This window comes from Varanus komodoensis, unplaced genomic scaffold (genome assembly GCF_004798865.1).
Source record: "Varanus komodoensis strain SLA01 unplaced genomic scaffold, ASM479886v1 scaffold88, whole genome shotgun sequence".
Lineage (NCBI taxonomy): Eukaryota > Metazoa > Chordata > Lepidosauria > Squamata > Varanidae > Varanus > Varanus komodoensis.
Genome location: NW_025336576.1, coordinates 132,504 through 148,545, shown reverse-complemented (window position 1 = coordinate 148,545; position 16,042 = coordinate 132,504). Strand labels below are relative to the sequence as shown.

Below are 16,042 nucleotides of genomic sequence, written 5' to 3'. Positions count from 1 at the left end.
CCAGAAGTCCATCCAAATGGGGATTCTGTTCCCCAGCCAGCTACCCACAGGAACTCACTAGCAGAACAGAAGAATCACACAAGCACAGCTGTGCCCATGTTCCCCAGCAATTGGTGCGCAGAGGCTTGCTGCCTTTCCCACTGGCGACACCTTCTCCACACCACACGTCCTTCTGTTCGTCTCTCTCCTTACTGGCTGTTTTCCCTAAGCTCATCAGGCCTACCTCCGGCTGCTTGTGCTTTTCTACACTTGCCTTTTTCTCAAAAGGAGAAAACCCACCTGCATGGGGTCTCTATAATCACAACTACCTGTGGCCATACCTCTTTGACTCTTTCACAGTAACATTTAATAGGAACCGTTTCCAAAGCCAGGAAGAGAATTGTACCAGTTGTATGTGGGTAAGTGCAAGGTCTTGCACTTGGGGCATAGGAATGGGTGTCACAAATACAGGTTAGGGGACAAGTGGCTGGAGAGCAGCACTTGTGAAAGGGACCTCGGGGTGCTGGTCGACTGCAGGCTGAACATGAGCCAGCCGTGTGATGTGGTGGTCAAGAGGGCGAACGCCACCCTTGGCTGCATAGCCAGAAGCGTGGCTTCTAGATCGAGAGAGGTATTACTACCACTCTACACGACTCTAGTGCACCCGCAACTGGAGTATTGTGTTCAGTTTTGGGCCCCTCATTACAGAAAGGATATAGCCAGGTTAGAATCAGTGCAGCGTAGGGCCACAAGGTTGGTGGCCGGTTTGCAGGGGATGCCGTATGAGCCGAGACTGAGGGAACTGGGCCTCTTCAGCCTGGAGAAGAGGAGACTCAGAGGGGATCTGTTGGCGACATACAGGGATGTGAGGGGATGTCACACGGAGGTGGGTAGAGACCTGTTCTCCCCTGCAGAGGAGGGCAGGACTTGCTCCAACGGAGCAAAGCTCAGGGAACCCAGGTTCCATTTGGATGCCAGGAAGCCCTTCCTGACGGTTAGCACCCCGAGGGTGTGGAATGGGCTTCCCTGGGAGGTGGGGGAGGCCCCATCAGTGCGGGTGTTCAAAGATGGGCTGGACGTGCACATGCTGGGCTTGTCGTGAGCGGAGCCGGCTGGTGCCGGAGGTCAGACTAGATGGCCCGGGAGGTCCCTTCTGACTCACTGTTTCTATGTTTCTCTGTTTCTAAACAACAAGCTGCTGAGGAATAATACGGAGATGTAAAGATCAGCAATTAGATAACAAAGTCCATGATGCACGCTCCTCTGCTGATTTATCCGCGCCGGGATGAAGCTGCTCTTGGTGTTCCAATGCATGCAAGATCAGAAAGGGTCAAAAATTGGGGAAGGTAACCCCTGCGTATCCAGCAGGACATTGTGTCTTGGCCCATCTGCATGTGCCTTCCAAAGCAGACAAGGACAGAGGTGTTATTCTGCCAAGGGCCAATCCTTGGAGCATCTGACGCGTCTCCACTGGTCCGTCCTTGTAGCCAGAGCCGCATCCTTGGATTAGAGCCCCTCCACAGCCCCCACCAGCTCACTGAACTTCCCACAGACCTTGAAAATGTCTGATTCTCAGCGACTGCCTGGTTTATTGCTGAATCAGCTGGCCTTGGTCCTTCGGCTGCAGATTCTTGCCCCTTCCTCTTTGTCTGAATCAGAATCTGATCCCACCGCCTCTGAAGGCTGTTGGCCAATCACTACTGAGGCCAGGATGAGTGCCACAGCCAGCCTCCGGAGGGTGTGGGGGAGAGGAAGATGGAGAAAGCGAGAGAAGCACAAGGGGAATTTGGAGCTTGCCCTGTGAACTGGGATTAAAGGAAGAATAATGCCTGAATGGTCTATCAGCCTACATGTGAATAGGTCACATCACCTTCCCCACCCTTGCACCCTCTAGATGCCTTGAACTATCCCTGACCATTATCTGGGGCTCATGGGAGCTGCACGCCAAAGATACCAAAAGGGCGCCATATTGGGGAAGGCTGAGATGGGGTTTGCAAAGGGCTGGCATGACTCTTTCCACGGAAGACCAGCAAAATCACTGAGATTGCATCGAAACAAAAATGCCATTTCATATTGATTGGCAACACCCCTCAAAAGAAGGCCCTATTTAATGTACCAGCCTCAAATCAAGTAGAAGGAAGGGATTATTTAACTACAGGGCTGACTTAATCCACGCTTGGCTTCAGAGTGAATCTTCCGGACTTGAATGTGATGATTTCTTGAGGTCCAAAACCACATGTCTGGCACATTTTCTACATGGACCACATCCTCCTCTGGTACAGCATTACAGAAAATTATGACAAGTCAAGTAACAGATAAGATTTGCTCCCAGCTGCGGCTGTGATCTAGATAACAGAAATGAAGTGCACGGTGTTCCCTGCGGGCTCGGCAGAAGAGAATGAAGAGAGAGCAGCTTCCATTCCGACAAGACGCCCTGTGCATGGCACAGGAGATACCACTGGGATCACATGGAATCACATCTGCCACATGGCCTGGCTCTGCCCAGTTCTTCAAACCATGCCACGGTTTTCAAAACTGGAGGTGGGCTGCAGGCAGTCTGTGTGAGAAGCACATGGAGCTTGCTTCTCCCTGCCCTCTTGGCAAGTCTGACTGTTTATTTTTTGGCACCGTCTTGCTAGGGAGAAAGAGCTCAGTTTGGACTGCAGGCCCAGCTGAAGGTGTAAGAAAGGCATCCAGCTGGATTCATGCACATACCCGAAATATGGCTTCGCACAAGCAAGGGCATCTTGTAGCAACTGCGTGAATGGACAAAACACGAAGAGTGCGATATTACAGTGGACATACTCCTTACAGCCATGCAGGATGACTACAAGCGCTCATGGCAAAGCCGTCTAAACTCATTCCCGATCCAACATGGGAATGAATGCCAGAATTAGCTACCAAGGGCTGAGCCTTAATTTCCCCAAATGCCTGGCAGGGAAAATGTTTCCTCCTGGAACTGAGAGGATGAGGCAAGTCTGGGGGAATATCCCCCACCTGTGGAGGGGTGCCACGGAAAAGGCCCGTTCCTCCATCAGTGTCCTCAAACGCTTCTACAAGTGGACACAGAGAGACCGCCCTGGATCTCAGCATCAGGGCAGCTACGTATGGGGAAAGGCACCTTTGAAGTGCCCCAGTCCCGAACTGGGCAAGGGACTTGCGGGGCAGGCTTCTGCAAGTTCCTTCCAGTCTCACTCCTGAGGAGGACTCTTCCCTGCCGAGTGCGGAGACAAAAGGGGAGTGACTGCACACGGCCCTTGCGTGTGGGCAGCTGCCACTCTGCTGGATGCTGCTTCAACTTGCTCGGCATCAAACAAGCGAAGCCGAGCTGAGGGTGGAGCAACAGGAAAAGCGCCAGGGCCGCAAATGCACCTCATTCCAACAGGGCGATTAGAACGCAGAGTGAGCTTGCTTTGGACAAGGCTCTGCAATTAACTCGCGGCATGACGAATGGTTTTCTGGGGGAAAGGGAAGATAGAAAGCACAGTGCTAAAACAGAATTGCCATGCCAGAAATGATTCTTTATTTGGATGTTACGCTTGACTCATCCCAAAGCCAAAAACTTGAAGCAAAACTTCCAATTAAAAAAATAAGAAACTGGAACTGACCTGCTGTCAATTTGTTTCTGTCCTATTGATTCCCTTGCACAGAATTGGCGGATCCCACCAATTCTGTTGTGTAACAAAGAAACAGAGCGAGTCAGAAGGGGCCACCCGGGCCATCTAGTCTGACCCCCAGCTCCAGCCGGCTCCGCTCACGACAAGCCCAGCATGTGCACGTCCAGCCTATCCTTGAACACCTGCACTGATGGGGCCTCACCCACCGCCCGAGGAAGCCCCTTCCACCCCCTCGGGGTCCTAACCGTCAGGAAGGGCTTCCTGGCATCCAAATGGAGCCTGGGTTCCCTGACCTTGGCTCTGTCAGAGCGCGTCCTGCCTTCCTCCGCAGGGGAGAACAGGTCCCTGCCCGCCTCCGTGTGACACCCCCTCACATGCCTGTATGTTGCCAACAGATCCCCTCTGAGTCTCCTCTTCTCCAGGCTGAAGAGACCCAGTTCCCTCAGTCTCGCCTCATGCAGCTTCCCCTGCAATCCGTCCACCAACCTTGTGGCCCTACACTGCACTGACTCCAACCTGGCTGTATCCTTCCTGTAATGAGGGGCCCAAAACTGAGCACAATACTCCAGTTGTGGGCGTACTAGAGTCGTATACAGTGGTAGTAACACCTCTCTTGATCTAGAAGCCACACTTCTGGCTATGCAGCCAAGGGTGGCGTTCGCCCTCTTGACCACCGCATCACACTGCTGGCTCATGTTTAGCCTGCAGTCGACCAGCACCCCAAGGTCCCTTTCACAAGTGCTGCTCTCCAGCCACTTGTCCCCTAACCTGTATTTGTGACTCCCATTCCTATGTCCCAAGGGCAAGACCTTGCACTTATCCACATGGAATGCCATCCTGTTGTCTCCTGCCCACTTCCATAGTCTGTCCTGATCCTTTTGGATCTGGAGTACCTGCTCCTCAGTTGTGGCCACTGCTCCAGTTTTAGTGTCATCTGCGAATTTGATCAGCAGCTTGTTCACCCCTTCTTCCATGTCGTTAATGAAAAGATTAAACAGGATCAGCCCCAGGACAGATCCCTGGGGGACCCTGCTTGTCACTGGCCGCCATCCCGATGATTCCCCACTAAGGGTTGCCCTCTGCTTTCAGTCAGTCAATCATTCCTTAATCCATCGGACACGGCATTGGTGTATCCCAAAACCCCTCAGTTTCTCCACCAGGATGTCATAGGGCACTTTGTCAAAGGCCTTGCTGAAATCCAGGAAAACCACATCCACTGCATCCCCTCCATCTAGCCACCTTGAAACCTTGTCATAGAATTCCACAAGGTTTGTCTGGCCGGACTTGTTTTTGCAGAAACCGTGTTGTGTGGCCGCCAGCCTCCCTTCCCTATCTAGCATTACTAGATCTCTTGCTATTATGAGCCTTTCCATTGTTTTTCCTACAGTGGACATAAGGCTAACTAGTCTGTAATTCCCCATGTCGCTTCTACTACCCTTTTTGAAAATTGGGACCACTGATGCCACCCTCCAGTCCTCTGGAACCTCACCCGTTCTCCACGAGGTCTCAGAAATGGAGGCCAGCGGGCGTGAGAGAACCCCTGCCAACTCTGTAAGTACTCTCGGGTGTAACCCATCAGGGCCTGGCGCCTTTGTAATGTCCAGTGCCCTGAGGAGCCCCTCCACTTCTAGGGGGGTGACTCTAATCTGTGCCCCTAAGTCCCCGGCCTCATCTAATCTCCTATGCGGATCTCCCCCGTCCTGCTTTGGGGAGAACACAGAGGCAAAATAGTCATTCAGCATCTGTGCCTGTTCCCTCATATCAGTCACTGGATCTCCTTCCTGCTTATTCAGTGGTCCCACCACTTGTCTCCCCTTCCTCTTCCTATTTACATGCTGAAAGAAGCCCTTTTTGTTGCTCTTGATATTCTTGGCAAGTCTCAGCTCGTAATCAGCCTTAGCCACGCGAAGAATCCTTCTGCAACGGGCCTCCTCCTCCGTTTGTCTATTTGCCCCAGTGCCCGTTTCCTCCCGGCACCTGTGCATTTCCCCTGGACTAAGTGGGAACACTCGTTTTTGGAAGAAGGCAAGTAGGTGGAGCTCCTTGATGCAAGTTCTACGCACCTGTCCCTTCCAGGAAGAAGCATTTCTGCTCAGGTGGGGTTGCCCAAAGTGATCAGTCATTGCACGGGGGGAGGGGGCTCCTGCTTGTGCATGCAATCAGTGGGGGAGAAGAAAATTAGTAGGGCCGGAAGGACCCTGTTGGATTCCTCCCTATATCAGCCGTCAAGAAGTAGACCCTACTGTCCTTGCTACACAATACAGGTGGCAATGCAGTGAAATGAACACTTAAGAATACTTCCGAGAAATGACCTAGTTCAGTCTCTGCAGCTAAGCAAACCTATGAGAGGAAAGCCTCGGTGGGGGTGGATGGCTCCCGGCTCTGTTCTCCCAGAATCAGGAGAGGCTGCACAAGTGCTGGATCACAATCTGCGATCAGATGCCTGGGCAGGGAGTCCAGGGCAGGGAGTGGGGATCACACCCACCCACCCCGAAACCTGAGCACTGGCTGCTCGCGAGCCGCTGGGTCCAACTCAGGGCGCTGGAACTCCTGCACACTGGCTCAGGAGTTGAGTGCTGGAAGGCCAATCTCTGTAAGTGCCGCACGGGAAATCCACTGGAGCAGCCCCGGACGCGTGGGTCTCGTGGGCGCAGCCTTCTGGGTGGCAGCTCACTTGCTAAAGGACCCCCTACAGAGCTCTGATTGGTCCTCACATGGTTTGCATTTTGATACCGTTGGTGCCGCCTGCTGGCTCCTGTGTGGGTTCAACCAAAAGCCGAAGGCTGTTCTTAACCCTGCTGCTCGACATTCCTCCGTCTGTAGCTGATTTGCGATTTTATCTGTGTGTTTAGAACTGATGGTAGTTTTTAAAAATGGCGATGCTTGCGTGCCCTGGGCTCCTTTGAGACAGAAGAGCAAGGAATGAATACATATGTGTGATGAGTGATGCTCAAGAACCTCACTGAAAGAAAGTTGGAAAGCCTGAAAGTCTGCAAAGGAGGGCCTTTGCTCCGGTGCAGCAAACGCCCCATGAGGAAAGGGCTTCCTGGCGTGTGACGGCTGGTTGAAGCACTGGCTGGGCGCCATCTGCCCTATTATTTATTTATTTAAAGCATTTTTATGCCGCCCCCTTTGCAACAAGCCCCGGGGCAGCTTACAAAGCAAATGAACAAATGTTGAATAAACTTTAAAAATCCGGATGCATCTCGGCAGAGCTATAAAACCAATTAATAAAAACAGCAATTAACAGTTAAAATATAGTTTAAATAAAAAGGTCTTAGCCTGGCGCCAAAAAGCAAATAACGAGGGCACCAGGCGGACCTCTCTGGGGAGCGCATTCCATAGATGGGGCGCCACCGCAGAGAAGGCCCTCCTCCGGGTGCTCACCCTCCTAATGTCCTTCACAGAGGGCTCCCAGAGCAGGGCCTCTGCCGCCAATCTCAGAGGGCGGGAGGGCAGATATGCCCTATTACCTGCCTTGGGCTGGCTTGCTGTGGTGTCTGAACCCGGGCAGCACAGCTTGTTGGAGGACGAAACGGCCTCAAATAGCCCCACCACAGGCTAGAGGTCAGTTGAGGCCGTTCCCCCTTCCCACAGGCCACATTGCTTGCATCCAGGCATCATGACCAGCCCCACCCGGGCAGTGCAACTAGGGAAAAGGCCCTGGTGCACACCACAGCTTAAACAAGCCGCTGTGGTCATCCCCAGTAAAGCACACGAAGTGTGGTCCAGAGCTAAACCCAATAAGTAGTTGCAATCGTGCAAACTGGTCCGGGGAATGAGAACACATGGCCTCTGCAGCCCGTATTTTATGGCCCAGTCAGAGCCACCACCTCTGTGCACACACCACTGGGGCTAAGCAGGCAGAAGGGTTGGGGTTAGGGTCAGATGGCTGCCAGCCATCTTTGCATGGGGGGGCATCTCAGGACACCCTGTTCCAGATGGTCTGGGATTAGGGCAAAAGCAACAGCGTGCCTTCCATGCATTTTTGCAACAAAATTCCTACTGTTCTACAATCAATGGATGATTTTAGTAAACAGTCCCCCACCCCCCCGCAAAAAAGTTATGCTAATTTTATATGCTGTCTAATCAGAAGTAGTTCAAACTGAGATGTCTGATTAGGAATCCCCCACATGATATAAAGTGTACTTAGTGTGATTTAAATGTCATATTTCCATAAATTTAAAAGCTTATATTGGAAATTATTCTTACTAGAATACTCATGGGACGACTCAATCACATAGACTTGCTTTAGATTTTAAGTTTATGAAAACTGGATAATTGTAACGGGGATATTTTCCCCTCCGCTTCACTGAGCACAAGGAACTACCTTTAAGAAAAGCTGATGTGGCTGACGGAGTGCTGTAGGGGACCTTTGTTTGAAAAAGCATGATAACACAATCCCTTTGGAGAAGGGGCTTGTAATGCTGCTTTTCTTCTTCTCAGAGGCAGCATATCCATTATGAAAGTGGCAACTGCACTATCAGCAATGGGTTTGTTTTGTTCCATGAGCAAGAGAGTTAAGGCTAAATAAAAATATTATATCAGATTATAAAGTCAAAACATACACCCTGGAATTCAGAGCCCGGTAACCCAATAGTATAACTTTATCCTATTAGTTAAACAAATTTAATCCCCTCATGATTGCCACCATCTACAACCTGGGAAAGAATCTAGGTGGTCCAGCACTGGCACTGGTTCCTCTGCAACTCTGAGTGCCAGAAGTAATCTCTGAAACAAAGGGCGCATTCGTGACAGAAACGCCCCGCGTTTTGGTTTCCTGAATAAGCTTAGTGTTTACAGCTGGACTCCAGAGAAAGACGTTTCTGTGCATCAAGACAACTGCTGATAATGCAAGGCCAAGTATCAAAACGTTTGCCTCATCCCCTACAGTTGCATAAATTCAGTATAATCCTGAAACCCACGGGCAAATTACTGGGGTGGAAGATGTAATTCTAGTCCTTCCAAAGGGGGCCTCTATTCCAAGCATGATCAATATCCACATCAATCCACGAACAGTCCTGTCTCTCAACATTCTTTCAAATTTATGAATGAAATCAAATTTAGATTTTAATTATAGAAGGTCAGAAAAAAGAGGGACATTAAGTTGGTAAAAAGATAATTTTTCAGATCAACTTCAGGGAAGGCAACTTGTGGTTCCCAAGGAAGTTTCTGTCAGTCCTGAAGGGCTTGAGAGCACGCTGAGAATTGTCGCCCTCACCATAAAGTTTGCTTAAACCATTTCTGAAAGTCTGACAACGCGGTGCTAAGCAAAAACAAAAAAGTTCAGGAAGAAAACTTATATGAAATGAAACGTGCTTATGTTTTACAGTCGCCAAACTTGATGACAAAGTTTCAATTCTGCATAAACCAGGAAATGACAATGCAAATTGTGCACTTTTAGGAAAGACTATAAAAATCAGTCTGTAAGCAGAATATGGGCGTAGCTGGCCTTGACCATGTCCAGAGGCATGGCCTTGAAGCCTTAATGGAATGCATAAATTATGTCAGGGATCAAAGGCAAGCAAAGGGAAAAACCCAAACAACTTGAATGGAAATAGCAAAATGGAAAGGGAGTGGGGAAAAAGCATGATAAGAGCCTTGGCAAAATCAGGGGGTCTATTTGTAATGACTATTCATACAGTGATTACTGAGTGCTGAGCTGGTCACTTGCTAAGTCATTCCTCTCATTGGAGGAAGACTGCATGATTCCCTGGATGCCTGGAACCATGTCGTATGTTCAGCCTATCACATGGCAATCGCTCTTATCGCACAATAAACCACGCTGCATGAATCAGCTCCATTGTTCATCTTGATCTGCTGGAAGCTCTCCGATGCTCTAACAAACCTAACCCTTTTTCTGGACTCAGTGCTGGCACAGCCTTTTACTAATTCCTGCTCTGTACCACGTACTTGCTCTGAGCCAGAGAAGACGGCAGACTGTGGTCAGAAAGCTCCATCTTTATATCTCTAAGGGCAGAATTCAACTGCCCCCTTAAGTGCTTTTCCTACCATGTCCACAGACTTCTAACATAGTTCATAAATACTCCAACAAAAATCAACATGCCGAGCTAGAGGACACCTCCGGGTCACAAGGACATCCTAACCAAAGCAAATGTGCGTTGCTGTGGTTGAACTTAGAGGCACTTTCTAATCTTCTGGACATTAAGTTACCTTTTCTGCTACTCCGTTTTCCGTTGAATAGATTGCCATTAGCTCCGTGTCTTCCGTATCCTGATCACCACTTGAAGTTGCTCCACCATTTATTACGACCTAAGAAAAACAAAGCACTCCAGTCGTTTGGATAAGACACACTGTATTCTGAACAAAAAGAACCGCACATTTTTAATTTACGGAATTCTGTTAGAGAAACAAATACAATTCCCATATGGGTAGTGCATAGTTGACCGAGTGCAAGATGCATGACGGATAGCACTGCTATTGATGAACAGGATGGCAATTTTTACATCGAAGGGACTTAGGCGCCAACACCTCCCAAAATGACAGAAAAACACAGGGAAGGGTTTGCTATGCCTCTGCAGAGAACAGAACCAAAACGGCTGAAAGAGCATTAATGCCCGGTCATGTGCCTTTCACATCATTTTTGTTTTAGTCAGTTCCCCTGGAAAAGTATTTCAGGCTAAGCTTGAGCAGGGCTGACAAGAAAGCAGTTATGTCTTTGCCCTGTGGGAAATGCGCAGCCTCACCAAGAAGAACTCAGCCTGGGTGATGTACATGCACTGGCCAAATCTTCGCTTCGCTAATGTTTCAGTACTATCCAAACAGTGACCTGTACATGCCCTGACATTTGGGAACATAAGAAGAGCCTGGATGGGTAAATTCAAATACATGGTTAAATACGTTTGACGTTCTGGTTGCCCTCTTCTGCATCCTTTCCAGCTCTAAAACATCATTCTGAGGTTGGGTGACCAGAACCCAACAGACCTTTGATTTATGTAATTTTGCATTGTCATTAGCACTGCATACGATTGTTTGTTTATTGGATTTCTATCCTGGCCCTTCAGTCAAAGTGACTCAAGATCGTTTAAAGACCCCCATCTATGTTAATGAGTCAATTCCAGCCCATGGGGGATGGGTCTGGTCACTTGGGCAATTCAATCAACAAATACAACATTTTATCTGTTAGCTGAACAACAGAAGTCATTCACAGGAAGGAGTTTCAAATTCATTTTCTCTTGAACTCCTCTCTATGCCAAAAATATATCCTGCTCTTTCCTTCAAGAGATTCCGTTTAGCAGGATAGCTTTTGCGACAAATCTCTTTAACAGAACGCCAAAGCTGCAGGTTCAAGATGGCGCCTGTAACACTGGTGGGGGCTGTAACACAAATCACTGTGTGTCCATGCCAACTGTGTGTCCATGCCAAGCTCCACAACCCCAAAAGGAAGTCCGTTCAACGTTTCACATTTTCAACTTACCGGTAATGTGAAGAAAGCAGGATGCTTGGACTCCTCTTCATATTTGCTTTCTGTTGGGCTTCCATTTTCTACTGATTTGGAAGTGGTGTTTTTGCCAATCCCCATGGCTCCCCACAACACGCAGAAAATTCACGTGGTCTCGAAGTAGTATCAGTTTAGGAGAGGAGTTCTCAATAAAAAGACAGCACCTCAGAAGTCAGAAGAGCATTGCGGGGATTCGCAATGGAGCACAGGGTCTTGCAAGGAATATGTGCTGCTGTGGAGCCTAGAAATGAAGCCAGGAAAGAGCAAGAGAAATTGTTGTTGCCAGTCGCGAAGTCGCGTCTGACCCATCGCGACCCCATGGACAACACTCCTCCAGGCCTTCCCGCCCTCCACCATCCCCCAGAGTCCACTTAAGCTCACACCAACTGCCCCAGTGACTCCATCCAGCCACCTCATTCTCTGCCGTCCCCTCCTTCTTTTGCTTTTAATTGTTCCCAGCATTAGGCTCTTCTTCAGGGAGTCCTTCCTTCTCTTTCTTTCTGTCTGTCAGTCTAGAGCATTTGTATGAGGTGGCCAAACTATTTGAGTTTCATCTTTCGCATCTGGCCTTCTAAAGAGCAGGCAGGGTTGATCTCCTCTAGGACTGACCGGTTTGATAGCCTTGCGGTCCAAGGGACTCGCAGGAGTCTCCTCCAGCACCACCATTCAAAGGCCTCAGTCCTTCGGCGCTCAGCCTTCCTTATGGTCCAGCTGGCACAACCATGCATTGCAACTGGGAAAACCATAGCCTTGACTATACGCACTTTTGTTGGCAGGGTGATGTCTCTGCTTTTTAGTATGCTGTCTAGATTTGCCATAGCTTTCCTCCCCAGGAGCAAGCATCTTTTAATTTCTTAGCTGCAGTCCCCATCGGCAGTGAACTTGGAGCCCAGGAAAATAAAATCTGTCACTACCACCATTTCTTCCCCATCTATTTGCCAGGAAGGCAAGAGAAACACCGCTCTGCAAAATAACTCCATGAGACATGTGTTTGCACTGTAGTAAGCTCACTGAAAGTCAAAATTATGGGAATTTAGTTACACCAAGAATGTCAACCTATCAGCAAGATTTCTCTACAGGAAACAGTCAATTGCAACCTTCCCCTCTATAGCACTGATGGAGGACCCCCAAACTCTTGTGATGGCAGTGAGAGGAATCTGAAATGTCTTTCAGGGCAGATAATAGCTACATGCTCTGTTGTTGTTTTTTATCACGTAGCCTAATGCTGGACACATCTGTCCCCTCTTCCTGCCCTTTCTCTACTGTGGCTTTCCCCAACCTGCTGTCCTATAGGAGTGCTGCGTACAACTCAGATCCAGCACACCTGGAAGGACCCAGGTAGGGGAGGGCAGTTTTCCCCACAGGAGTTTAACATTGTAAGCCACGCACGGCAGGGGCCTAGTACTCGGCCTGTTATACCGTGTCCACTGAAGTCCCTAAGATGTAACAATAATTGTTAGCAGCAGCAAACTGACCCGAGCGCTCACATTCCTCCTTCTGCTGCAGCTAAGCTTTTCAAAAGAAACAAAATAATCACGGCAAGCTAGTGTTGGCCTCACTATGGCAATGAGACTAATCAGGGGTAAAGAACAGATCTTTAAAGCACAGATCTCATTTCAGTCTAAGACAGGGATGAGCAAAAGTGAAGCCTGCACACCTGGCCCTGGAAAAATCAACAAGGATCTCCCAATTCCCCCACAAAATGATCATGCAAGCCCAGACTTAAGCAATTGTTTCTAGCCGTTCCAGTGACTAGTCAGCGTTCATAAACAACTTCAAAGCAGACCCCGCAAAAAGTGCCAGGTTGCCTGCCGCCGCTGGCATTGCACAATGCTTGCGCCTCGTTCCGAATTCCCTCCACAGCCAGAGATTTCTGCGCAACAACAGTGCCACTTTATTCTACCTCAGAGCATCCATGCAAGCCATCTCTTGCTTTCAATTAACTTGGCATGAGGGTGATATTGAAGTCCACGGCTTTTTACACAGTCTCTAAATCCTTGAGGGGTTGTGCAGGGTTGAAATGAAGGCAACGATGCTTAGGGCAACACAGAGCAAATGAAGGTTTTGGAACTACGATGCCAGAGGGAATAGCTAGAAAACTTAAGTGCCAAGGGCAGAGGTCCCCAGACTAAAGCCCATGGGCCAAATTTGGCCTGCCATGCCCATTTAACTGGCCCATCCCACAGGTTCCGCACTCGCTGGGTGTGTGCAAGCGCACAGCTTGCTCACAAGGAGGTCATTTTGGACTCCCTAGGAGAAAACCATCTCCTCGTGAGCAAGCCGGCACCTCATCCCGCGCGCCCCCGCCTTGCCTGCGCGCGCATGCAGATGCGCCCCACCCCCCACACCGGCCCTTGTGCCCCCCCCACCAGCACCCCCGTGCCCACTGCTGGCACCTGTCAACTGGCCCCCCCTTGAAAACGTTTGAGGACCCCTGGCCAAGGGAGTTTGACTGCACACAGTTACACCAGGGGTCAGGTCGGGTTTTGCCTAAGCCCCGGGCCTGGCAATTCACTCGCTCGCTTGCCTACAGGTCAAAACAGTAACAAAGGGCTCTTAGGACTGGTAAGGAAAACAAGTAGCCAAGTGCACCCTGGAGCACCCCAGAGTGGCCCCTGCTGACTCCGGTTGATCCCAAAATGTCTGGAAAACAATGGCAGCGAAGCACTATGGAGATCATGACTGGCACCGTTACCTTCTTTTGAAACTCTGCCCCCAGAGAGTCCCTGGAGCTGCATAATTACACTAAGGAGCCACTTAGCTTCCAAACATTGCCATTCATAAGCTCCACAAAGTTAGCCATCAAAAGCTGGCCCTGTGGCCATTTTAATGGAAAAATCGTCTGCCCAAGGGCATGCAGCGCATGGGAGAGTTTGCCTGAAGTTGCCCACACACTTTTGGGCTTTCCTTCCGGGGAAAGGGCAGTAGTCTGTGGCACAAAGGGAAAGAGCAAAGGTCCCTCATGCTACAGAAGACGTGCCTCCGGGTTCTGGCCATCTGTGCAAAGTGGCAAGGCCAAGACCGCCTGCCACCATCAGGTACCTAGAGGAAGAACAGGCGGAGCCAGAAATAGCAATGTGTAAATCCTTTATTCAAAAGGCAGAGTAAAGAGGATTTCTTACAAAAGGCAATCAAGAGCATAAAACCTTATGCTCATTGGCATGGGCTCAAAACTTAGCCTGCGGCATTTTCGGCTAAACTTTGAGGTTTAGGGCATGAATGGCCATTGTGAAATCACCATGAGAATTAAATCCTAGTATAATCTCACGAAATAAGGCGTTTCCTCTCTTCTCACAAAAGCTTGCCTAGAAGGAATGAGTAAAGGCACCTGGAAAGCTTGGGCCAATGGGCAGCCAGGAGGAGATGGTGCCCAAAAAACCCTCTCAGTGGTTGCAGTGGAGGCCCAAACATGCCAAGTGTTCTCGCCAGGCTTGCTGGAGCGTTCTCTGCCTCTAGGTGTTGCTTAGGGTTGGGGTACCATCATGGGACATGGTCTAGCTAAACATTTAAACCTCTGGCTAACTATAGCCGCTTCGGAACTACATTTCTGTTACCTAACCCGGGAAAAAAAAGGATGCCCGGAGGAAAAGCGGGCCTCAGCCATCTGCAAGAGATTCGCAGGACGGAGCCGGAGGGGAGAAAAGGCGCAGGGAAGCAAAGAAAATCAAATGACTTGCCAGCAGATACTTGCAAAGAGGGAAGCAGGGAAGGAGCTGGTATCAGTTTCCTCAGGTTTGGCCAAGGTACACTGGCCAACAGACTAGGAACATCTGAAGGACATTCCCGATTAGCAAAACAAGGGCTCTTTTAACTTTTCAAAACAAATGAAGCAGATAATGACTGAACTTTGGCAAAGCCCCCAAGTGGCCTGGACAGTTAGATGGCAGGGCTGCTGCCACCTGGCGCAGTTAATACAATGCTCGACTCATTTCAAAATAGCAGCTTTTGAGTGCTTTTTGGCACCGTTTTCCTCCAGATATTGTCCCAAAAAGCCTGGCTAGATTACGGATTCAATACTGTTGTTGTCTTTTTGGCCCTCGCCTTATCAAGCGAAAAATACTGCAGATAGATCACAGGCAGAACTCTTCTGTGCAGCTAGAAGTAGAAACAGCATTTCTAGCAACACCGATTATTTATGAAAACCAACAGTCAATTCACATGTTACCTGCAGAACAAGTAAAAGCAAAAATTCAAGCAGTCACTTTTATTTGCACCAGACAAAACAAAACACACTCATAAGCTTGGGAGCTGAGAACAGATGGTAAAGGCTGTGAATCCCCTAACCTTTTTATTCACCCAGTTTCCTAACTGTTAGATTGCATTTTTACCACTTACTGTTATGCACAGGCACTTTGGAGTTTCTAATTCTGTTATTTTAAAATTGTTTTTATTGCAACTGTTGTAAACCATCATGAGATTCACTAGACTAAGGAAGTGTATAGAAAAGTTTCAAACAAACAAACAAGTAAATGTTATTTATAAAGTGTGTTCACTGTTTCTTTATAAAACTGAGCCACCTTACAAAAACAGAAGGAACTGCTAAAATATAGCAGAAGCTGCAGATAATCCGTACGATTTGGGCAGCAGGCCGGCCTCAGTGCGATCCAGCATGGCTCTTCTCACACCCTTCAAGCATGCAACTCCTGGACCTCCGCAAATGCCCCTGCACGGCGCAGAGCGCGCAAGCCAGTCCCCTGGAGCCCCTCCTTCGGTGTGAGCATGCCCTGCGCGCACTTCAGGAGCACGGCTGCATCCGCGAGCCTTCGGAAGGGGCACTGCCTACTTCCGACTGAAGCGGCCTCGCCCAACACTTTCCATACTAGGTATCATCCCTGCATTCGGTCCACCAAAAGTGAACAGGTAATAACATCAAAGTGTTAAAAAGAAAAGCATGTGGGGGCTACAATTAGCCCCTTGGGTACAGTGGCTTGAAATGAAAAATGCAGAGTTAATTTCTGTGACAGGTTTTATACATGCACAGGCT

General features: G+C 49.2%; 1 protein-coding gene across 2 annotated transcripts in view; it reads right to left on the bottom strand.

The window, feature by feature from the left end:
• SLC23A2 (solute carrier family 23 member 2) overlaps window positions 1–16,042 on the bottom strand; it is a 71,088-nt gene that overhangs the window by 33,058 nt on the left and 21,988 nt on the right. For both annotated transcript variants that reach the window (XM_044417346.1, XM_044417347.1), the window contains 2 exons: window positions 11,035–11,299; window positions 9,771–9,869 (listed from right to left, as the gene is read on the bottom strand). In XM_044417346.1, the coding sequence (XP_044273281.1) occupies window positions 9,771–9,869; window positions 11,035–11,139 (204 nt within the window). In that variant the 5' untranslated portion in view covers window positions 11,140–11,299. The remainder of the gene's footprint in view (window positions 1–9,770; window positions 9,870–11,034; window positions 11,300–16,042) is intronic.